At 38.6% G+C, this 18,535-nt stretch overlaps 3 protein-coding genes across 5 annotated transcripts; 2 read left to right on the forward strand and 1 right to left on the reverse strand.

The window, feature by feature from the left end:
• Positions 1–1,221: 1,221 nt before the first annotated feature.
• Positions 1,222–1,910, forward strand: LOC120552689 (cystatin-A1-like). The gene is made up of 3 exons (XM_039790910.1): positions 1,222–1,378; positions 1,478–1,579; positions 1,792–1,910. The coding sequence occupies exons 1-3, from the start codon at positions 1,304–1,306 to the stop codon at positions 1,882–1,884; spliced, it is 270 nt and encodes an 89-aa protein (XP_039646844.1). The 5' UTR covers positions 1,222–1,303; the 3' UTR covers positions 1,885–1,910.
• Positions 1,911–5,513: 3,603 nt separating this feature from the next.
• Positions 5,514–7,776, forward strand: LOC120552349 (cystatin-A5-like). Its single transcript, XM_039790332.1, has 3 exons — positions 5,514–5,757; positions 5,843–5,944; positions 7,486–7,776. The coding sequence occupies exons 1-3, from the start codon at positions 5,650–5,652 to the stop codon at positions 7,606–7,608; spliced, it is 333 nt and encodes a 110-aa protein (XP_039646266.1). The 5' UTR covers positions 5,514–5,649; the 3' UTR covers positions 7,609–7,776.
• Positions 7,777–12,833: 5,057 nt separating this feature from the next.
• On the reverse strand, positions 12,834–18,488 carry mix23 (mitochondrial matrix import factor 23). 3 transcript variants are annotated; one of them, XM_039789827.1, is made up of 5 exons: positions 18,376–18,488; positions 16,792–16,917; positions 16,542–16,688; positions 13,291–13,350; positions 12,834–13,197 (listed from the first exon to the last, which is right to left on the reverse strand). In XM_039789827.1, exons 1-5 carry the CDS (start codon positions 18,376–18,378, stop codon positions 13,147–13,149), a joined length of 387 nt encoding a protein of 128 aa, XP_039645761.1. In that variant the 5' UTR covers positions 18,379–18,488; the 3' UTR covers positions 12,834–13,146. The 3 variants fall into 3 exon arrangements, with proteins under 3 accessions (XP_039645761.1, XP_039645762.1, XP_039645760.1); XM_039789828.1 differs by lacking the exon at positions 18,376–18,488 and adding an exon at positions 17,640–17,762; XM_039789826.1 differs by lacking the exon at positions 18,376–18,488 and adding an exon at positions 17,617–17,745.
• Between the last annotated feature and the right edge of the window lie 47 nt (positions 18,489–18,535).

Here is an 18,535-nt window from a genome sequence, read left to right on the forward strand (position 1 = left end):
TTTTCGAAAATGTAAATTTGTTTTCTAAAATGTAAATTTGTTTTCGAAAATGTTATTTTGTTTTCCAAAATGTAAATTTGTTTTCGAAAATGTTATTTTGTTTTCCAAAATGTAAATTTGTTTTCTAAAATGTTATTTTGTTTTCCAAAATGTAAATTTGTTTTCTAAAATGTAAATTTGTTTTCTAAAATGTTATTTTGTTTTCCAAAATGTAAATTTGTTTTCTAAAATGTTATTTTGTTTTCCAAAATGTAAATTTGTTTTCCAAAATGTAAAAGTGTTTCATTCTTTGTAATGTTGCATTGCACTTCCCGGCCACCGTAGAAAGTGTAGATATGGTTTATTACAATTCAAACAATTAAGGTACATTTTTGAATGTACCTTTATTTATTGTATTTTTGCCAAATGAATAGGGTAAGTGAGCAGAGGCCAGCTGTGGAGAGACAATCTAACTCAGGGTGTGTTTCAGGGGTGCATCAACTTACCCACCACACATGCTCACTGCAATCACTGCAAATCGCGTTCCAGTGATATCACTACAAACTGAAGGGAACCACACTAGCGCACATAGTCTCCACCACAAGCTGGCTACTAGCTCCACTGAAAAATAAACAAATTAAAGAAATAACCATAAACAATTTGGTTAAATCTAAAATACAGGTGGACCAAACAGGGAGGGTGCCACCTGGTGGCACTGTAGCAAGCTGTACTGAAATGACAAGTTCTAAAAACTAAACCAAAAGGAAAAACAGCAGCTGACAACCTACAAGTCAGAAAACAATCAAAAACAGTTTAACAGTGCAACTATGTCAATTATTAGTATCAGATATTCATCACCTTATATTAGTATTATTTACTTACTTATAATATTTATTATGGCTAATTAGTAAACAGTTGCCTATTTAAACATCCAGCATACAGGAAGCAACATTAGCATTCATTTGGAGTCATATTTCTGGCCACACAACGGAATGTTATAAGTCCATTATTCTCCAATAAACTCATTTTTTGTTGTTGCTGAGAACAGCTGCCTGTTGCACCAGACATTCAGAATTACACAATTTGAAACATACTGTTTTTGGGACATGCCACAGAGAAAGCTTGAATTGGGGAGTAATTCATGAAGAATGAACAACACTAACCACACATGTAATAGCTCCACCCAAAACATCATGCAGTAGAGCCACCTTCCAGTCTGCATCCAGAGGTAGTTACACAATATAAATACATTTAATAACCAGCTGAAAATTAAACACTCAAGACACGTAAAAGCAGACTGTTGACTTCTCTGTTAACTTCAACAATGACTAGCATAGAGCTTGGAGGATGGTCTGAGGCGCAGGATGCAACTGAGGAAACTCAGAAGATTTGTGATCAGGTGAGTCTCAAGCTACCTTTATTCTTCACAACCTCTACACACACAACTCTCTGGTTTGCATTTCAGTCTGGATTTACATCATACTTTCATCATACACAGGTGAAGCACCAAGTGGAGGAAAAGACAGGCAAGAACTATGTGGAATACAGAGTAATCGAATACAGGAATCAGCTTGAGAATGGAGAAACATTTCTCATCAAGGTAAATAATATCGTAAATAGATGTGTCTTTACAGGTTGAATTAATTGTGACATTCAGTTGAATCAAATGTCATGGCAAATTCATGGCAGGACAGTAAAGACCAGTTAAACACATCCCTGATGGTAGAAGATCCTCACTGTTCAAAAACAACAAGATCAAGATGAAAATATTTTGTGCAATAATATGTCAAATTTTCCATTTTTTTTCTGCAGGTTCATGTTGGAGGAACGGACTACATTCATCTGAAGGTCCACCAAATAATATTTCTTGTCAGAGACGTGCCGAGCCCAAAAGTTTTTCTATAAGGTGTAGAGCAGCACAAAACCAAAGATGACCCCCTCGTACATTTTACAAACTGATTAAACAACCTGTTTCAACAGTGAAATACTTACAGGCTGCAGTCTCATATTAAAATGCTTGGCTTCTTTATTCTGAAATGATTTGACATTGATTTTGAATGTATTAACTCTTACAGATAAAGATATTTGGTGGAATGCATTACATGATACTAAAGAAACAATAAAGATTGAAGCATTAAAACAATCTCTATATCTCTTGTGGTTCTTATATGCATCATTTTGTCTTTTGTTAAGTCTGATTACTAAAATAGAAGTCGCCTTGGCTGCAAAAAATGATAATAAATAAATTAAAAAAGGTGAATCCATCGCTTAAGTTAACACATACCTTAATAGGCATTTTTTAACCTACTGATTACCGGGAAACACTTTTGTAGTCAGTTAGTGGACGGGTGCTCTCGAGGAGGAAAATGTATTTTATACTTTCTTCTGAGATTACTGAGTGAGGAGCGTACAGAATGTAACCAAACAAGGAAATACACTGACATTAAGTACTGTCTGCCAATTTTCCTGAATGAAGAAAAGACAAAGAATACTAACCATGTTAAGAGTCTACAGCCTGCTAGCAGCTCTATGAGGCTGTACTGTTACACAGTGGTGCTTTGAGCTCTATGCTAACCTGCTCACATCATTAGGATTCACATGACAGTTGTTAAATGTCCAGTGTGTAACGTGTTTAGTTGTTCATTATCAAAATCTGTGTTGCCCGTTCACAAACTTGTCTTTTTTCATGAATATTTACCACCACCATCAATTCCAAGTATTCATTTTGGCTTGAAATTTTACATTTCCATTCGCATGAACTTGGGTAGACGCTCCATATTCATGCGCCATCTAAGGGACATACAGGACATACTGAAGGCTACCGTAGCTGTAATACGTACTTTGAACTGCATAGTGCGAGAGAGTTGATTGCGATATATGATCTCAACGCTAGATGGGATAAATTCCTATACATTGGACCTTTAAGACATTTCAGATATTTAAATCTGTACAAGATCTTAAGACCCATGCAAAAAGATTATTACCAGGTGTTTTGCAAGACAGGACATCGCGTGTGATGTGGATGAGAACTTGTGGTGGAACGCAAAAGAGAGAGATGACTCACGGTCCTTTATCTGTAGCTATCCCATACAAGTATTTTCTGGAATGACTTTAGTTTAATTTTGTGCACTGTGGATTACTCTATGCAAAGAAAGAAAGAAAAAAAGAAAGAAAGAAAGAAAGCTTACTGAAGCATGTTGTATGCTGTATTTTCATCTTGTATCGCGGTGAACCCAATCTTATTAATAATTTATCAGATCATCTATTAATACTACTCAAAAGTCAGTTTGTTATTTTTTTTTACGTATAATATCTGTATAATAATATAGTCCAGAGTCTCTCCAAATATCAGGGAAGAGGTGCTGCTGCAGCAGCCAAAGCTGAACAGAGTAGGCGGATGTCTATCTGGATGGAATGGTTACAAATAAATTACAAAAGGTAAATAAATCCCTTCAGTTTGCACAAAGCTTAACACGGATATTCCTAACTTCACTGGGATGAAAAAAATAAATAAAACTTCCTCATGTTTTGAGTTCTGATTACACAAATCAGGCAACATCTTCTTACTTTCACTTCCTTGGCGGGTGCCTTGTAGAAGGAACATATTATAAACTATGAACTATAGTAAACTATAAACTGGAATTAAAAAGGTAAATCAATTGCTTGCTTTGGCTGCAAACCGTTTTCATACTTTCTTCTGAGGAATTAGTCCCAATGAAATCTGTCCACAGTGAGTTTGGTGGATCCTGAGTAACTGGGACACTGTACATTTCTGTAAATTATAGTAAAATAAATATGACACAACAAGTTTTGTTTTGTGATTTGGGAAACCTGAGCCTGACGAGGAGTGTCTTTCAGTGAGCCTTCCAGCAGACGGCTCACATATTACAGCCTTGTGGTATTTGGAAAGTATTTTTTTTTAATAATTATGGGATTTTATTTATTGCAAGTGAACATTGGATACAGTGTGCACTGGTTAATACAAGCAATATAATTTTTTTCCATTGAAATATGCTACTTGAATATTTTACATTATATATTTTTTCGTCTTATATGCTTCAAAAGGTTTGAATAACATTTGGCCCCCTCACGTGTTAGAACAGAAATTACACTAGTCATCTGAAGTTTGGCGTAGGCTTTGATTTACGTTTTGTTCACTAGTTTTTTTCAGGTCTTCTATTTCTATACTACAAATTGTCACTAGATGACACTGTTGTCAAATTTATTTGATGTTCTAAAACATTTCCCCCAGGTGTCAGCTAACTGGGCTGAGCCCCGTTGTTTTTTGATTATTTGTATGGATTTATAGGCCTACCTCTGAGCACTAGATGGAGTATGAGTGCTGTCTGTTGTTAAGGACTGCTTAGTTTTTGTCCTGGCCCATACATGAGGTGGATTTTTAATAACATGCAACATTATAGCTACGTGTTTATTTTAGAGGTAGCAAATGGCCATCACACTTGGATAGGAGAACATGTTTGTACGTTTATAAAACCAATGTATTACTTGGAAAGTAACTGCTGGTATATTTGGCATCAAAATAATCCCAAGCTTTGATTGAACAGTATTCCTAATGTGTGTGTATATATATATACATAATATTACCCTTTAATTCTTGGTTCAAGCTAAATAAATAAATAAAAGATACTTTAAAGACATCAGTGATAGGCTATTGTAATGCAACCTGTTGTCATTGTTTTTATGGTCATTATGTAATGAGGGGCAAAGGGTTACTGTTGGGAGACAAATGTCGTCTGTGTTCAGATACCAGAGTTGATTCTGAGATCTGTATCAGTGTTCTGGTCTCTCCAGTAGCCTACATTTTAGATGTTAGATTAACTGCTGTGCTGAGCTGAATATCGTTTAAGAGAGATGTCTGAACAGTTTTGAAAAAGTGAACTCAGTATAGAGAATAGTGAGTTATCAATTGTCATTGTTGTTGCTTTTCTTTCGGAGGAGTTTGATTTGTGAAATAGCTGCATGTGAGGGCGTTTCAGCTGGCAGAGAAGAAAAGTGAAGAAAAAGGCGTTGGACTAAGACATTTGGAAGTAATAAGACACGCAAACAAGTCTAGACTTAATGGCAGCTGTTGCCATCGCTCCAGGTTCTTGAGTGATTTATGATCTTAAGATTACACCGTCCCTTTATGCAAATCATATCTAAAAAACTAATAAACAAGAAATAAGTGATAAACACTGTACGATAGGTGCAGAATCGGGGTTAAGGAGCATTGTAAGCCAACAGGAAAATCTTCTTATTTTTAGACTTTAGACTATCAATATTTATTACCATTAAACTCTGACTTGTTGAGTTTTAACTGTTCAATAGTTTCTCTTAGAGTAGTCCAAACCAAACATGCTACTTTAATAACCTTTAAATACATTTGTATTATTGTTCTTGTCTGCTCCAAAAGGTTTGGATGTACAGTTTTTGGGAAGTGCCACAGAGAAAGCTTGAATTACGGAGTAATTCATGAAGAATGAACAACACTAACCCCACCTGTACTTTAGCTCCACCCAAAACATCATGCAGTAGAGCCACCTTCCAGTCTGCATCCAGAGGTAGTTACACAGTATAAATACATTTAATAACCAGCTGAAAATCAAACACACAAGACACGTAAAAAGCAGACTGTTGACTTCTCTGTTAACTTCAACGGACCTTGTGACAATGGCAACCAAACTTCCTAAAGCGCCTGAACGCCCAGAGTTTAGCATGCCTGGAGGACAGAGTAAGGTAATGGCTGCCACTAAGGAAATTCAGAAGATTTGTGATCAGGTGAGCTTCAATCTACCTACATTCTTCAAAACCTCCACAAACACAACTCACTTGAATGCATTTACATCATATTTTATTTACACAGGTGAAGGGCCAAGTGGAAGTAAAGACGAAGAAGAAATATGTGAAATTCACAGCAGTTAATTACACATCTCAGTCTACGAATCCACCTAAACTCCGTATCAAGGTAAAACATTGTGGTTGGTGAAAAGGAAGTTTGAAAGCATCAGATGTCTGTCTTTGTATAGGCCAATATACAGGTTGAGTTAACTGTGACATCCATCCGTATTTTCAAAGTCACATGAATTTTTGTATTCAGCAAAAGTTCAGATACAATAACATATTTTCATGATTGTATTGTAATAACTTGTAAATTACGTTTTAAAACTGTGCTGACATATTTGAAAAAACATGACCTTACATTGTGACGAACCGTTTTAGTCAGTTGAGGTGATTCAGTGAAGTCTCAGGTTTGTACCAATCACACTTTCATCTGCTCTACTGTTTTATACAATATACCTTTTTCAGACATGTTGACATGTCATAGTAGAAAAAGCACAGGTGTATTCAAAACCTTAAAGTGATGAGTTTGAGTATTCTAATTCATTATCCAGTCCTTTGAAAGCTTTTTTCACCTGGGTCTAACATTGGGAAAGTTTATAGAGTAGCGTTATCAGCTGAATAGTTTAACGCAGGGGGCCAATGGACCACTTTCTTATCTCGTAAATTACCCCACTAATAATGCCTGAAATGATACCAAACGTCTACAAGTAGTACAAATAGGTTATGCTCTCATAAAACAATGGATTGGAAAGTTTGTAAGTACACCAGAAGTTTATGTAAATAACACTTGCCTGCTGGCTTCTGCTCTCTGCTGTTGTTGTTGCTGCTGTAAGACGAGTGCTTAGGGCCGTCTACAAATTACAACACCGAAAAGAGATGCAACAAAAATATTTATTAATTTAACTTTTTTTTTTTAAGTAAGTGCTGTAGTATAACTAGCAGGAGACAAGTAATAATTGAGGTAAGTTTGGAGACATTAAGTTATTTAATCATTGAATTAATAAATATTTTTGTTGTAACTCTTTTCGGTGTAGTAATTTGTAGACGGCCCTAAGCACTCGTCTAACTGCAGGTAGCAGCAGCAGCAACAGAGAGCTGAAGAGAGCAGGCAAGTGTTCATAAACTTCTGGTGTACTTACAAACTTTCCAATCCATCGTTTTATGAGAGCATAACCTATTTGTACTACTGTAGACGTTTGGTATCATTTCGGGCATTATTAGTGGGGTAACTTACAAGATACAAACGTGGGTCCATTAGCCCCTGCGCTAAGCTATTCAGCTGATAACGCTACTCTACGCTAACTCTCCCAATGTTAGACCCAGGTGAAAAAAGCTTCTGGGGGGGTGTTTGGCTCGAGGTCATGGTGCAAAGGACCCTAGGGTGAATTACTCCGAACCATCACTTTAATGATGGCTGCATTCCACTTAGGAGAGGCCCTGGTATTGTGCATGCTGACTGAAACAGGTTACTGGGACACTTGATGGAATTGAGCCATCATTAAGGTAATCAATTTCAGGTGTGCTTTTCCTACTATGACAAGTCAAAATGTCTGCTGTGAAAAACGTCTATTAAACAGATCACTGATGGTAGAAGACACTGTTCAGCAACACAAGCTCAAGATGGATGTTTTTCAGATGTCCACATTACCTCTCTTTTTCCTACAGGTACACACTGGAGGAGAACACTACATCCATCTGATGGTCTCACAGACACTTCGCAATGGCAAAGAAGAGATTGAGCTGCTCGGTCAACAGGAGAACAGAACCAAAGACGACATCCTAGTCTGATCACACAATCAGTTTCAACAGTGAAATACTTACAGGCTGCAGTCTCATTATAAAATGCTCTGCTTCTTCATTCTGTATGGACAAATAAAGATAAAGATATTTGGTGTTTTAGAAGCAGCAAGTTGAAAGCACTACCTCTTAAAGAAATAAAAGTCTTTCAAAAATCTATATTTCTTGTGGTTCTTATATGCAGCTTTTGCTTTTATTTTGTGAAGCCAGATTTCTCAAATAGATGCTGTCTTGGCTGGAATGGTTACAGACCAGAAAATCTTTTTTTACTGTCAGTTACTTGACAGGTTCACTGGAGGACTCGGAGGAAAATATATTTCATAGAGAAAGAGAGAGAGAGAGAGAGAGAGAGAGAGAGAGAGAGAATACTACCCAACAAAATACATACAGCCCAGTCAGTGTTGTTGAGTTGATTCTGAAATCTGAGGCAATGTGTTTTGGTTGCTTCAGTAGCCTACATTTAAGATGGTGGAGAAATGTGAGTTACCAAATGTAAAACACTGTCAACAAATCTTGTATCATAATTGTCAAATATCTTCATCTTTAGTTTTAGTTTGCCTTACAATTGCACTATTTAGAATGTATTGTATAAATCACTTATCTTTCTTTATCTTATTTGTACATATTATCTTTTTAAATAATCTTTATTTGTATATATTTCTTATCTTTTATATTATACTTGTTGTACGTGTCCTTATTGCACCGTGGGTCGGAGGGAAACGTATTTTCAATGGCGCTGTATGTCTGGCACATATTGCAGAATTGACAGTAAGGTTGACTTGACTTGATTTGTTTTATATATTGAACCAGGATAACAACTTGTTTTTCTTTCTGTGGGAATTTGTGAAATAGCTGCAGGCCAGGGTGGTTTTAACTGGCAGGCAGTGTACAGAAAAAGGGTTAGGCAAAGACATTTTTCCACAGACCCAATGAAGACACAAACAAGTCTATTCATTGTGTGGGAACATTCCAAAAAGGTAAAAAGGTAGCACAGCTCAGATTTCAAGTTGAGGAGGATACAATACCTACATTTCATGAGACTGAACCCCCTTAACACTAGAAGTGCCGGAATTCCATAACTAGAACTGCCGTGAGCCGTCAATTTGACCGCCAGATTCCAAACTATAATCTCTCATGATAAATAGCCTACCTAATTGCGATATTGTATTGTGTATTGTGTTAGGATATCTTTAGAAAAACGTAATAATACCGAAATATACATTTTAACGAGTTTAATTATACATTTGAGTAGTAATAAGTGTTTCAATAATTAATATCATGGCATAGTAAACCGTAATTATTTCATACATTCATATCCAGAAAAATATGGTGTGGAAATTCATTCAACTTAACTCATAACAGCCAGATAACAATTAAAAGTATCTTATTTGAACATTTAGCTATCCTAACCTGGCACTGCCTCCGTTTTTGTGTCTGCTGCGGTGCGCAGCGCTGTTCAGACCGTGCGCCGCTGCCTTTTTTTCCTCCATAAACTCCGCTCCCAGCTCCTCTGCCAGTTGCTGCATGAACTTCCTCCGGACAATTTTACTGCTGGTGCACTCCTTGGAAAGGATGTGTACAATGATTCCAGCCAGTTCGAGGATGTATAAAGTTATATGAACATGTAAACAGCCATCTAGCTACGTGTACTGCGCCTTTCACAGAGCGATCGCCTGGTGTTTGCATTCCGATTCAGAACTGAGTCCATCCTCGCCGTATAGCCCACGTTACCGACTCTGGCTTTGTCTTCGGCCCATCAGTGATGCCCACACTTTTTACTTGAGATCGCTAGTTATGTTTATCTGACAGAGACTATGGTAGTTAGGCTACTAAGCAACCAAGATGCATCTTCAACCGCGCAGATTAAAAACAATACCGCGAAAATCAGAGCGGTCAATATGACCGTCTCTGGCTGAAATAGGTAAAAGTGATTATATTTTCTATGCCTTTTGTGTAATGTATATAAAAACAATTTTAAATTAAAATACAGACTCTTTTAGGAAAAGTCAGGCAGCAGCAGGATTGTATTTCTTTATTCAGCAAAGTTATTAGGCCTACACATATACATTTCAAAACGGTCAAAATGACCGTCATGGCCGTTCTAGTGTTAAAGGTCCCATGGCATGAACATTTCACTTTATGAGTTTTTTTTTTAACATTAATGTGAGTTCCCCCAGCCTGCCTATGGTCCCCCAGTGGCTAGAAATGGTGACAGGTGTAAACTGAGCCCTGGGTATCCTGCTCTGCCTTTGAGAAAATTAAAGCTCAGATGGGCCGATCTGGAATCTTTACCTCCCCTTTCTCTGCATTGCCCGCCCAGAGAATTTGGCCCACCCATGAGAGAGAGACATCATGGCTTTCAAACGAGCAAAGTGGCAGTTGGTCAAGGCCACACCCCCACCCTCCACTTTGCCCCCCCCCCTCTCCTCCTCAATAGCTACAGACACAGAAATGGCACATATTAAGGAAGGCTTAGACTATCAGACAGCACAACAAGCACTTTAAACGTACATTTTTATACATTTTGTATTGTATTTATGTATTGTATTTGTATTATATTGTATTTATTGTATTGTATTAGGCAGGTATGAGCACTGTAATTTCCATTTTTATGGATGAAATAAACTTGACTTTGACTTTGCTCATTGTGGGACTGGCTCTTGGCTGTAATTCTGCACCAAGGCTGAATTTAGGGGACCACTAAGGCCTATATAAAAGCATCCAAAGAGCACCATGTCATGGGACCTTTAGCCTTTAAGTCGTTTGTTCAAGCAGTAACTACGACTCATATTTCTGTGTATAGTGATGGCACCCTCTAGTGGCCTCCCGTAATTATGACGTAAGCAAAGCAGGAAGTAAGGTGACAGTTATTTATTTTTATTCAATTTTTGTATTGCTTTAATGTAAACAGATGAGCAGTACAGTAAAAATCCACATTACAATGTAGGCCTACACAGTAATCACTGCTATATCAAGACATATTGTCAAGAAATACAGTACAAGAATCAAATACATGTAAAGATAAACATAAAATAAACAAACAAAATTAAAATCAAATTCAAAAACGTCCAGGTCTGAAGTAGCCTATTTGAAATGTCTAAATAATCTTATAGTTTTTTGCCAATTTAGAGCTCCTGAGTTTCAAGTTTTCTATGGTGGTCAAATGTGTTTTAAAATTTGTATTTTAAGCCAAATGTCCTCCCAGAAGACAACTGTCGTCCATGTTCGGAGTATTTTTTGTCTTTTGATTACTGTTAAATTTTGTTCCAAAAACAAATGGCCACTGTTGACATTGTTCCAGGTTATTGATGGTTATGTGTGGAAGATCCACTGTGACATATTATTTTACACAGATTTGTGTGATAACATGGGGGTACAACCCTACTGCCTTGTGGACTAAACTCATGCTGTGTAGTTGAACATTATTCAAACGAACCCACCCAGATCTTTATTTCAACTTCTAGTGGACATCCCAAGTTTCTAATGATACCAAATATGTCAGGCTGAATTTAGGAAAATGTAAAATAAATGTAGCTTATTCACAATGTCTCCCCAGTCACTTAACAATATAATCAGTAATAATGTTAAAAATATTACTGAATCTTTAAAAAAAAAAACACTAGTTTTTCAGTAGAGTTAATACTTAGGCTACAGGCTGCAGTCTAATATCAAATTGCTCTGCTTCTCTTTTGAAAAAAATAAATCTAACATTGATTTTGCTTGCTTTAGCTTTTTAACCTTATGTTGTGAGTTCTGATTACACTGTGGAGGAAGGTCTGGCAATGTGAGACTAGATTACACAAACCAGGAAACAATTTCTTAATGTCAATTTCCTGATAGGTGCTCTAGATGAGGATAGTATATTTCATACTTTCTTCTGAGATCAACGAGTTGGGAACATACAGAATCCAAAAACAAAACAAAACAAAGAAGACTAACAATATTAAAGGTGCTGTAGGTAGGACTGTGAAGATCCGACAACTTCTCAGTCCCTCCCCCCACAATGGAGAACGAATGCGTGCACATGAGCAGTGATTAGGCTCGTTCGAGATGAACTGCGCCTCGCCTGTAAAGTGGACGAGAGCAGGCGGGAGCCGCAGGGGACGGTGACAAAAATCCGCTGTCAAGTCGGACAGTTCCCAGCCGACTCCAGCAGCATTCAGGCTGAACAGTAAGTCACAGAAACACTGTGGTCCGATTCCGATTTAATAAAATGTTATCAGACCCATATATCAGCTTGTACACAGTCTCCAGTTGTTTTTATTATAACAGAGTAGCTCCCAAAATGCTCTACATGCGATCTGTTGATGATTTTAATTAACAACACACTGTAGATGATCCATAATCTGAACGGATTTAGTCTCTCTGACTTCTAAATGTAACTATCAGCCACACAACAGGTGTTCTGTACAGAATAAGCCTTTAAATCAGACAAATAGCAGTTAAAATTACTCCAATTCAAAATCAATAAAAGTTTATATAAAACGTAATCATGTTGAGTCGATTCTGAACCAATCAGCTGTTAGATCAGCTGAGAGGCCGGCGTTTCCCAGCATGCCCTGGGTCCGCCTGGGTCTTGCGGTCGGTGAAAAGTAACTGCGCTGCCTGCGTCTCAGAACTGCGGCCGCCTTGATCTCGTGAGGTTATCGTTGCCCATGTGTGGATGACGTCAGAGCAAGTCGGGATCAAGTCGGACACAAATCTAACCGGTATGCATTGGGCGGCGATCGCCAGTGATCGATTCTGCGCAGATCTGGCTCATCTCGAACGAGCCTAGTGACACGCAGTTAGACACCCCCTCTGGCCCTGATTGGTGCCTCTGAACAGGGAACGGTGGATTTTTGCAAATCACACTACAGGCTGTAGGTGGTGCCAGATTTCTTTTTTTATTACCTGCTTCATGTAGTTCTACTCGAACATAGGGTCAGTTTCAATATGAAAGAAAATTAGTTTTATAAGTTTTACCTACTGCACCTTTAAGAGTCTACAGCCTGCTAGTAGCTCCGTGAGGCTGTACTAAGGCACAGTGGGGCTTTGAGCTCAATGCTAACATGCTCACATTGTGTCATTAGGATTCATTATCTGGGAACCATGAAGGTCCGTACAACATCTTAAGCCAGTCCACTTGACATTTGTTGAAATATTAAAATCCGTACAAGAATTTAAGACTGAGAAGTCAAAACTGTATCACTGCATCAAATGTAGAAAACACGAAGTTCATCAAAAGACTCAAATGATTTAAATCACAGACAACACACTTGAGAACATTTCATTTCCTTAAAAAAAAAAAAAGAAAATACTTTTTTTGGTACAATGTTTCTCATTAAAGAAGCTCACGGATGACTGTTTTACAGCTGTGGTAATGCAATACAATAATCACAATGGAATACAAGTGTGTTGGAGAAGAGGTCAGAGTGGTCTGGATGGTCTGCAGCCTGCAGTCAAGACTCAGCAGCAGGTCACAGTTTCAGCTCCGGTCTGGATTCAAACCTCTCGAGTGAAGCAGCTCCTCTCATCGGACCTTTGTCTTCACTTCACCTTCGGGGGTATGTAGTGGATTCTGCACCTTTCACTGAAAACCTGACCACAGGAAATCAGGAGTAAGTACGATGTAGGATAATGACAGAGCATTTTTCTGTGATTATAGGATATTACTAATAACCGTGAGCATACCTTCAGACTTCTATCATTGACGACCTCTTCAACATTCAGCTCTGATTGCATAAGCTTTAACTGGAGATGTGGAAGAAAAAAATACATCACTTAATTTATTGTTTTTACTCAAAGTATGATGACAAAATTGTTCTAAATATATATTATATAGATTTGTGTCTTACACAATTGTTTATATAAATCTATTCCACACAAAAACATATCCACTATCAAGCTATAAAGATAGTTTTATGGATGAGACAGAGGGTCAGATTTTTAGGATTACTAAATTCTAAAGTTCCAATAAGAGAACTTGAAAGCACTTTTCATTAGATTGCTCCCTGCTAGGGCTGTCGCAGTGAAGGGATTTTCCCTGTGGTGAATTAGGGTGGTTTAAAAGTGTGGTGTGCTGTATTATTGCATATCCACATATGGAATATAGATTGATGTACATAATGCGGAACCACAAGCGCAAGTTCTTCTGCCAGTAAACGTTTAGCTGTTACTGTTAGCAACAGGTGCTGAGGTTAGCACAACAAGCTGATTGATGTGCGAGTCAGTCACTATTGCGAGTGTGAAACGCCAGAGCTGGCAGCGATATTCTTTTTCCCACTATGGCCACACCAAGACCCGCCCTTCAATAGCTACTATTGGCCAGGCGTTCATGCTTATGCAAGGTAACGTAACCAAGAAAACTTGAACTTTTGTTCAGGTCCTATCCCCTGACCAATCGGCTATCCTAACCTTAACCACTCAAGGTCAAATGCCTAAACCCCACCAATCGATTCGTAATTTTGCGAGCTGCCACACCCATCAGCTGGTTCCTGGTCAGCTACAACAGCAATGGGGAGAGAGTTGTGTATAAGACGAGGATGGTGTGTCACCGTTGCTCCACCGTCATAGGTTCTGGAAATGGAAACGCATCCAACATGCTAATGCACATTAGACATCATCATCCAGACGTGGAAAAAAAAACAAAAAACACCTGGAACCCTAGTCCTTATCTTGATGCTTTCTTTAGATGGAGCAATTAAATCCTTTTGTTAAACGTCCACTTTAGTTTACTCTTAAAATTACACTCTTAACTCTGAGTTAATATGAGTGTGAACTAGGGGTGGTACGGTTCACAAAACCCACGGTTCGGTTCGTATCACGGTTTTAGGGTCACGGTTTTCGGTTCAGTACGGTTCTTATTTTTTCTTTAACACTCCAGAATATACTTCAGCATATAGCTAAAATTAACATATTGAATGCATGTTGCACAAAACGTGCACACAGTGGCAGTTCTATATTGTTTTATTTCATCATAGGTAACGTGAAATCCAAAATGTTCCCACACACCAGACTATAAACGACGCTGGCACATCCTCCAGCTCTGGGCAGCCTCTCTCCCACTGGACATTTCTGCAGGTGACGTGACGTGACCTGCAGCGGCACCCCACTCCACTTGAGGAGCGGTCGGCTCGGTGTCTCTCAAAATCTGATGAAAATCTTTTAAACTGACCTTTGTCAATCTGAAATGAAGACAGATTCAGCAACTGCATGGCCTATTTCTCGCTTAAAATGTTTTCAGAAACACGTTTCGGTGAACTATTTTAGTACAATATGAGATCGTATCGCCATGACAGTCTGTTTTGAAATTTGGGACCAGTGTCACTACCCAAAATGAGCAGAGTGCAGCTTTGAGTTGCGCATGCGTCACTTTGCGACGAGTGCAGATGTGAGTTGCGCATGCGTCACTTTGCGACAAGTAGCCTACAAGATGCTAACGGCGGTTTGAGCTAACGTTAGCAATCAAGTAGCCTACTAGATGCTAACGGCGTTTTTAGCTAACGTTAGCAATCAAGTAGCTAGCCTACTAGATGCTAATGGCGTTTTTAGCTAACGTTAGCAATCAAGTAGCTAGCCTACTAGATGCTAATGGCGTTTTTAGCTAACGTTAGCAGTCAATCATAAATAGCTAAAATGTTTTTGAAATGACTGCTAGCTACAAGTTTGCAATCAAACACAACATCGGCTGTCACTTGAATGGCGTTTTGAGCTAACGTTAGCAATCTAACAATCATAGAGAGCTAAAACATTTTTGAAATGACTGCTAGCTACAAGTTAGCAATCAGACACAAAGACTGTCACTTTAATGGCGTTTTGAGCTAACGTTAGCAACCAAACAATCATAGATAGCTAAAACGTTTTAGAAATGATTTCCATCTTCTGTTATTGTATGTAAAGAGAAAAGTTTATTATTTTACAGATTTCACAAATTTCAGTAAGACACGTTATGCCGTAAACAGTTTAAATCTGACCATGCGCAACTCACATTTGCACTCGACCAAAGCCGGTCTGACTCGGGTAACATCGGGTATGACACGTTAATGCCGTAAACCGTTTAAATCTGAGCATGCGCAACTCAAAGCTGCACTCTGCTCATTTTGGGTAGTGACACCAGCCAGACCAAGCCAGACCCATGTGACGCAATCGTCCAATCAGCTGCCATGGGTTGCGTTTGTCACGCCCATCCCGCTCGTCATTTCCAGTAAGTGTTTTAACATAGGTGTATAAAGTGGGCACTACGGCAGTAAGAGGTTAGTGCACATTAACAGTGTACTGACGAACCGTGCGGTACACACACGCTCCGAACCGAGACTAGCGAACCGAGCGGTTCGGGTGTTTTTTCATGAACCGTACCACCCCTAGTGTGAACATAGCAGTTGGCCTGTGTGTGGTATTGTAACATTGCGGTTATCGCCACAGCCATACCCCTTGCCTCCTAAATACCCACGTCTTTTAAACTCCACCCCCTCATCGTAATGCAGGCTTTCTATTAAAATATATAAAAAGTATTTGTTCTTTATGCCCTATCCGAGATAACCCTAACAACATCACTATGTCATCATCTGGGTTATTTTTTCAATCTTTGGAAAATTCCCCCTATACTAAAGCCACAGAGGACATTATACAACTGTTTTAACCAAATAGGCCTAATACACTGAACTTGTAAAAATTGTACCTTGTACCTGCATTTACCCGGAAATGTTTATTACAGGTAACAATGTCCTCTTTCCTCTGGATTAACCAAATAGCTTGCTGTGCTTCAATCAACTGCTTTCTACTATGTAGTATGAAAAGGTTTTGTTGTTGTGATTTAGTTGAACTGAGCCTAATCCTCTCCAAATGAGGAGCGGTTTTAGTGAGTCTTCCAGCTGCAGATGGCTCACATCTTACATCTTCGTGGTGTTACTTTGGAGCCCACTGGTGTTACAAAAAGGACTTACTTTGGTTTGCTCTTTTCTGAGCTGTTTGAGGAGCGTCAGGTTTTCGCTGTCTTTTGCTCTCTCTTCACGCAGTTGCCCCACCACCTCAGATGTTTGGGCTATACAGGACTTGATAGCTTTGTCTCGGGTCAGATGGGCCTCCATCATCTGTGGAATGCATGAGATTATTATAAGAACTGCTTCAGCAATTTTATGAAAAAGCTAGGCGGTAACCTGGACACACATTATTTTAGTCATGACTGTCACTCACAGATTCATATAGTTGTTTGCATGTTTGTGTGGCATCCACTTTGCCTGAGAAGGAGACTGTGGGCACGGTGGTGTTCAGAGAATGGACGATGCGGTCATCTATGGTGCGCATCAACTTTAGCACCTCCTGAGAAACAGTGTTGCAACAAGATAGGCAGCGGCTCAGTTCAAGTAAACGTTAAAAGCAAAGTTTAAGGTCACAAAACGTGTTATGCTGAAATACAGGGCATGTTTTTTTTTAAGTTATTAAAAATTGCATACTAAATCTGGCCAACAGCCAAAATATACAGGTCTCCACGTACTGTAGGCTATTTGTGCTCAGTAGAAATGAAACTGAGTATCAGAATGGGAACTGATGACCTGTCTGGTTTAAAGAGACAGAGAGGTGCTAACACAGAGCGTTTCAGACAGAGGGTGAATACGGGTATATTCAGACAGACAAAAAATAATGTTTTTTTTTGTTTTTTACATTAAAGGGTGCATACATGTTCTTTTAAATCAAGATACAAGTATGAACCTGAAAATGAGCATACTATGGGACCTTGAAACAACAGGTAAGGTATCACATGCTGGCCGGGTATGTTTATCTGGAGACCCGTAACAGTGACTTTCAGACCATATGCTATTTGTTTTCAGTCCTGCTGATCCAGTCTGGCTCCTAAAACTCTTGCAGAGCAAAACGTGTGAACCTAAGGATCAGGAATCACTCAACCACTGGTTTACACAAAAATAAACACGACGTGTGAACTTTCACACGGTTACGATTCGGATCGCTGCCAATCCGTGACAAGTTAGCACTAATCGATTAATCCTTCGTTAAAATTACCTGAAACATTGAAAAGTCCTCACAGTTTAAAGTTCCACCGGGCGCCGCCATGGTGGACTGCAAGGTCCTCTCTAGACACAACGCTAGTGGTTGTTCAAGACAGTGCCTGAATAAAACACTTTGGTCCATATCCCACCTTCATTTCTAATATTCAAAACTTCATCGCGGTTAACTTTAAAGAAATAAACGTACAATCTAAACAAATTGGATATAGAACACTAAATTATGATGAAATCAGCAGACCAGTATGATTTTATACCGTTCATTGGCATTGGAGCGATACGTTGACGCGACCGCCATATTAGGACGGAGTAGCTATGCCTCCTATCTATCATAGACAGTCTATGCTATCTATTCACAATTAAAATTTCTCGCTGGACTTTTAACCTATTTGCTTTTTTACAAATGTCAGACATGTAGCTTATGTATAATAGGATACTTGGTTTAGTTAAAATTGTGGTTTTCATACCAACATCCATTATCTGGTGTAACAGTATGCTTTATAGCCTTAAAACAGGTGATCAGTATATAAAAAAATCACCTCTGTAAAGTTGTCATAAAGCTATGAGACAAAAGCCGTTTTTGTACTAGGCTGTAATCGTGTTTAATTTCTGTTGAGAAGTTGGGATGTTTTAACATTGGAGGTCTATGGTGATTGACTCGTGATGACAAACATAATTTCCTGCATCGTACTGATATATATTACTAATAACTGAAATAAAAAAATACTTGTCCTAACATAAACTAGCATTACCTTACCATATGTCGCACGAAAGTCTGTCTTTTTCTGAGTTTTTATGGTCAGCCGTAAGCCCTACTCCGTCCCAAAATGGCGGCTGCAGAGACGCATGAGACACACATAAGCCGAAAAGACATGTATAATTTTCGATCAGGCATACAGCAGAGGCTCATACGCTTA

This window comes from Perca fluviatilis, chromosome 22, assembly GCF_010015445.1.
Source record: "Perca fluviatilis chromosome 22, GENO_Pfluv_1.0, whole genome shotgun sequence".
Lineage (NCBI taxonomy): Eukaryota > Metazoa > Chordata > Actinopteri > Perciformes > Percidae > Perca > Perca fluviatilis.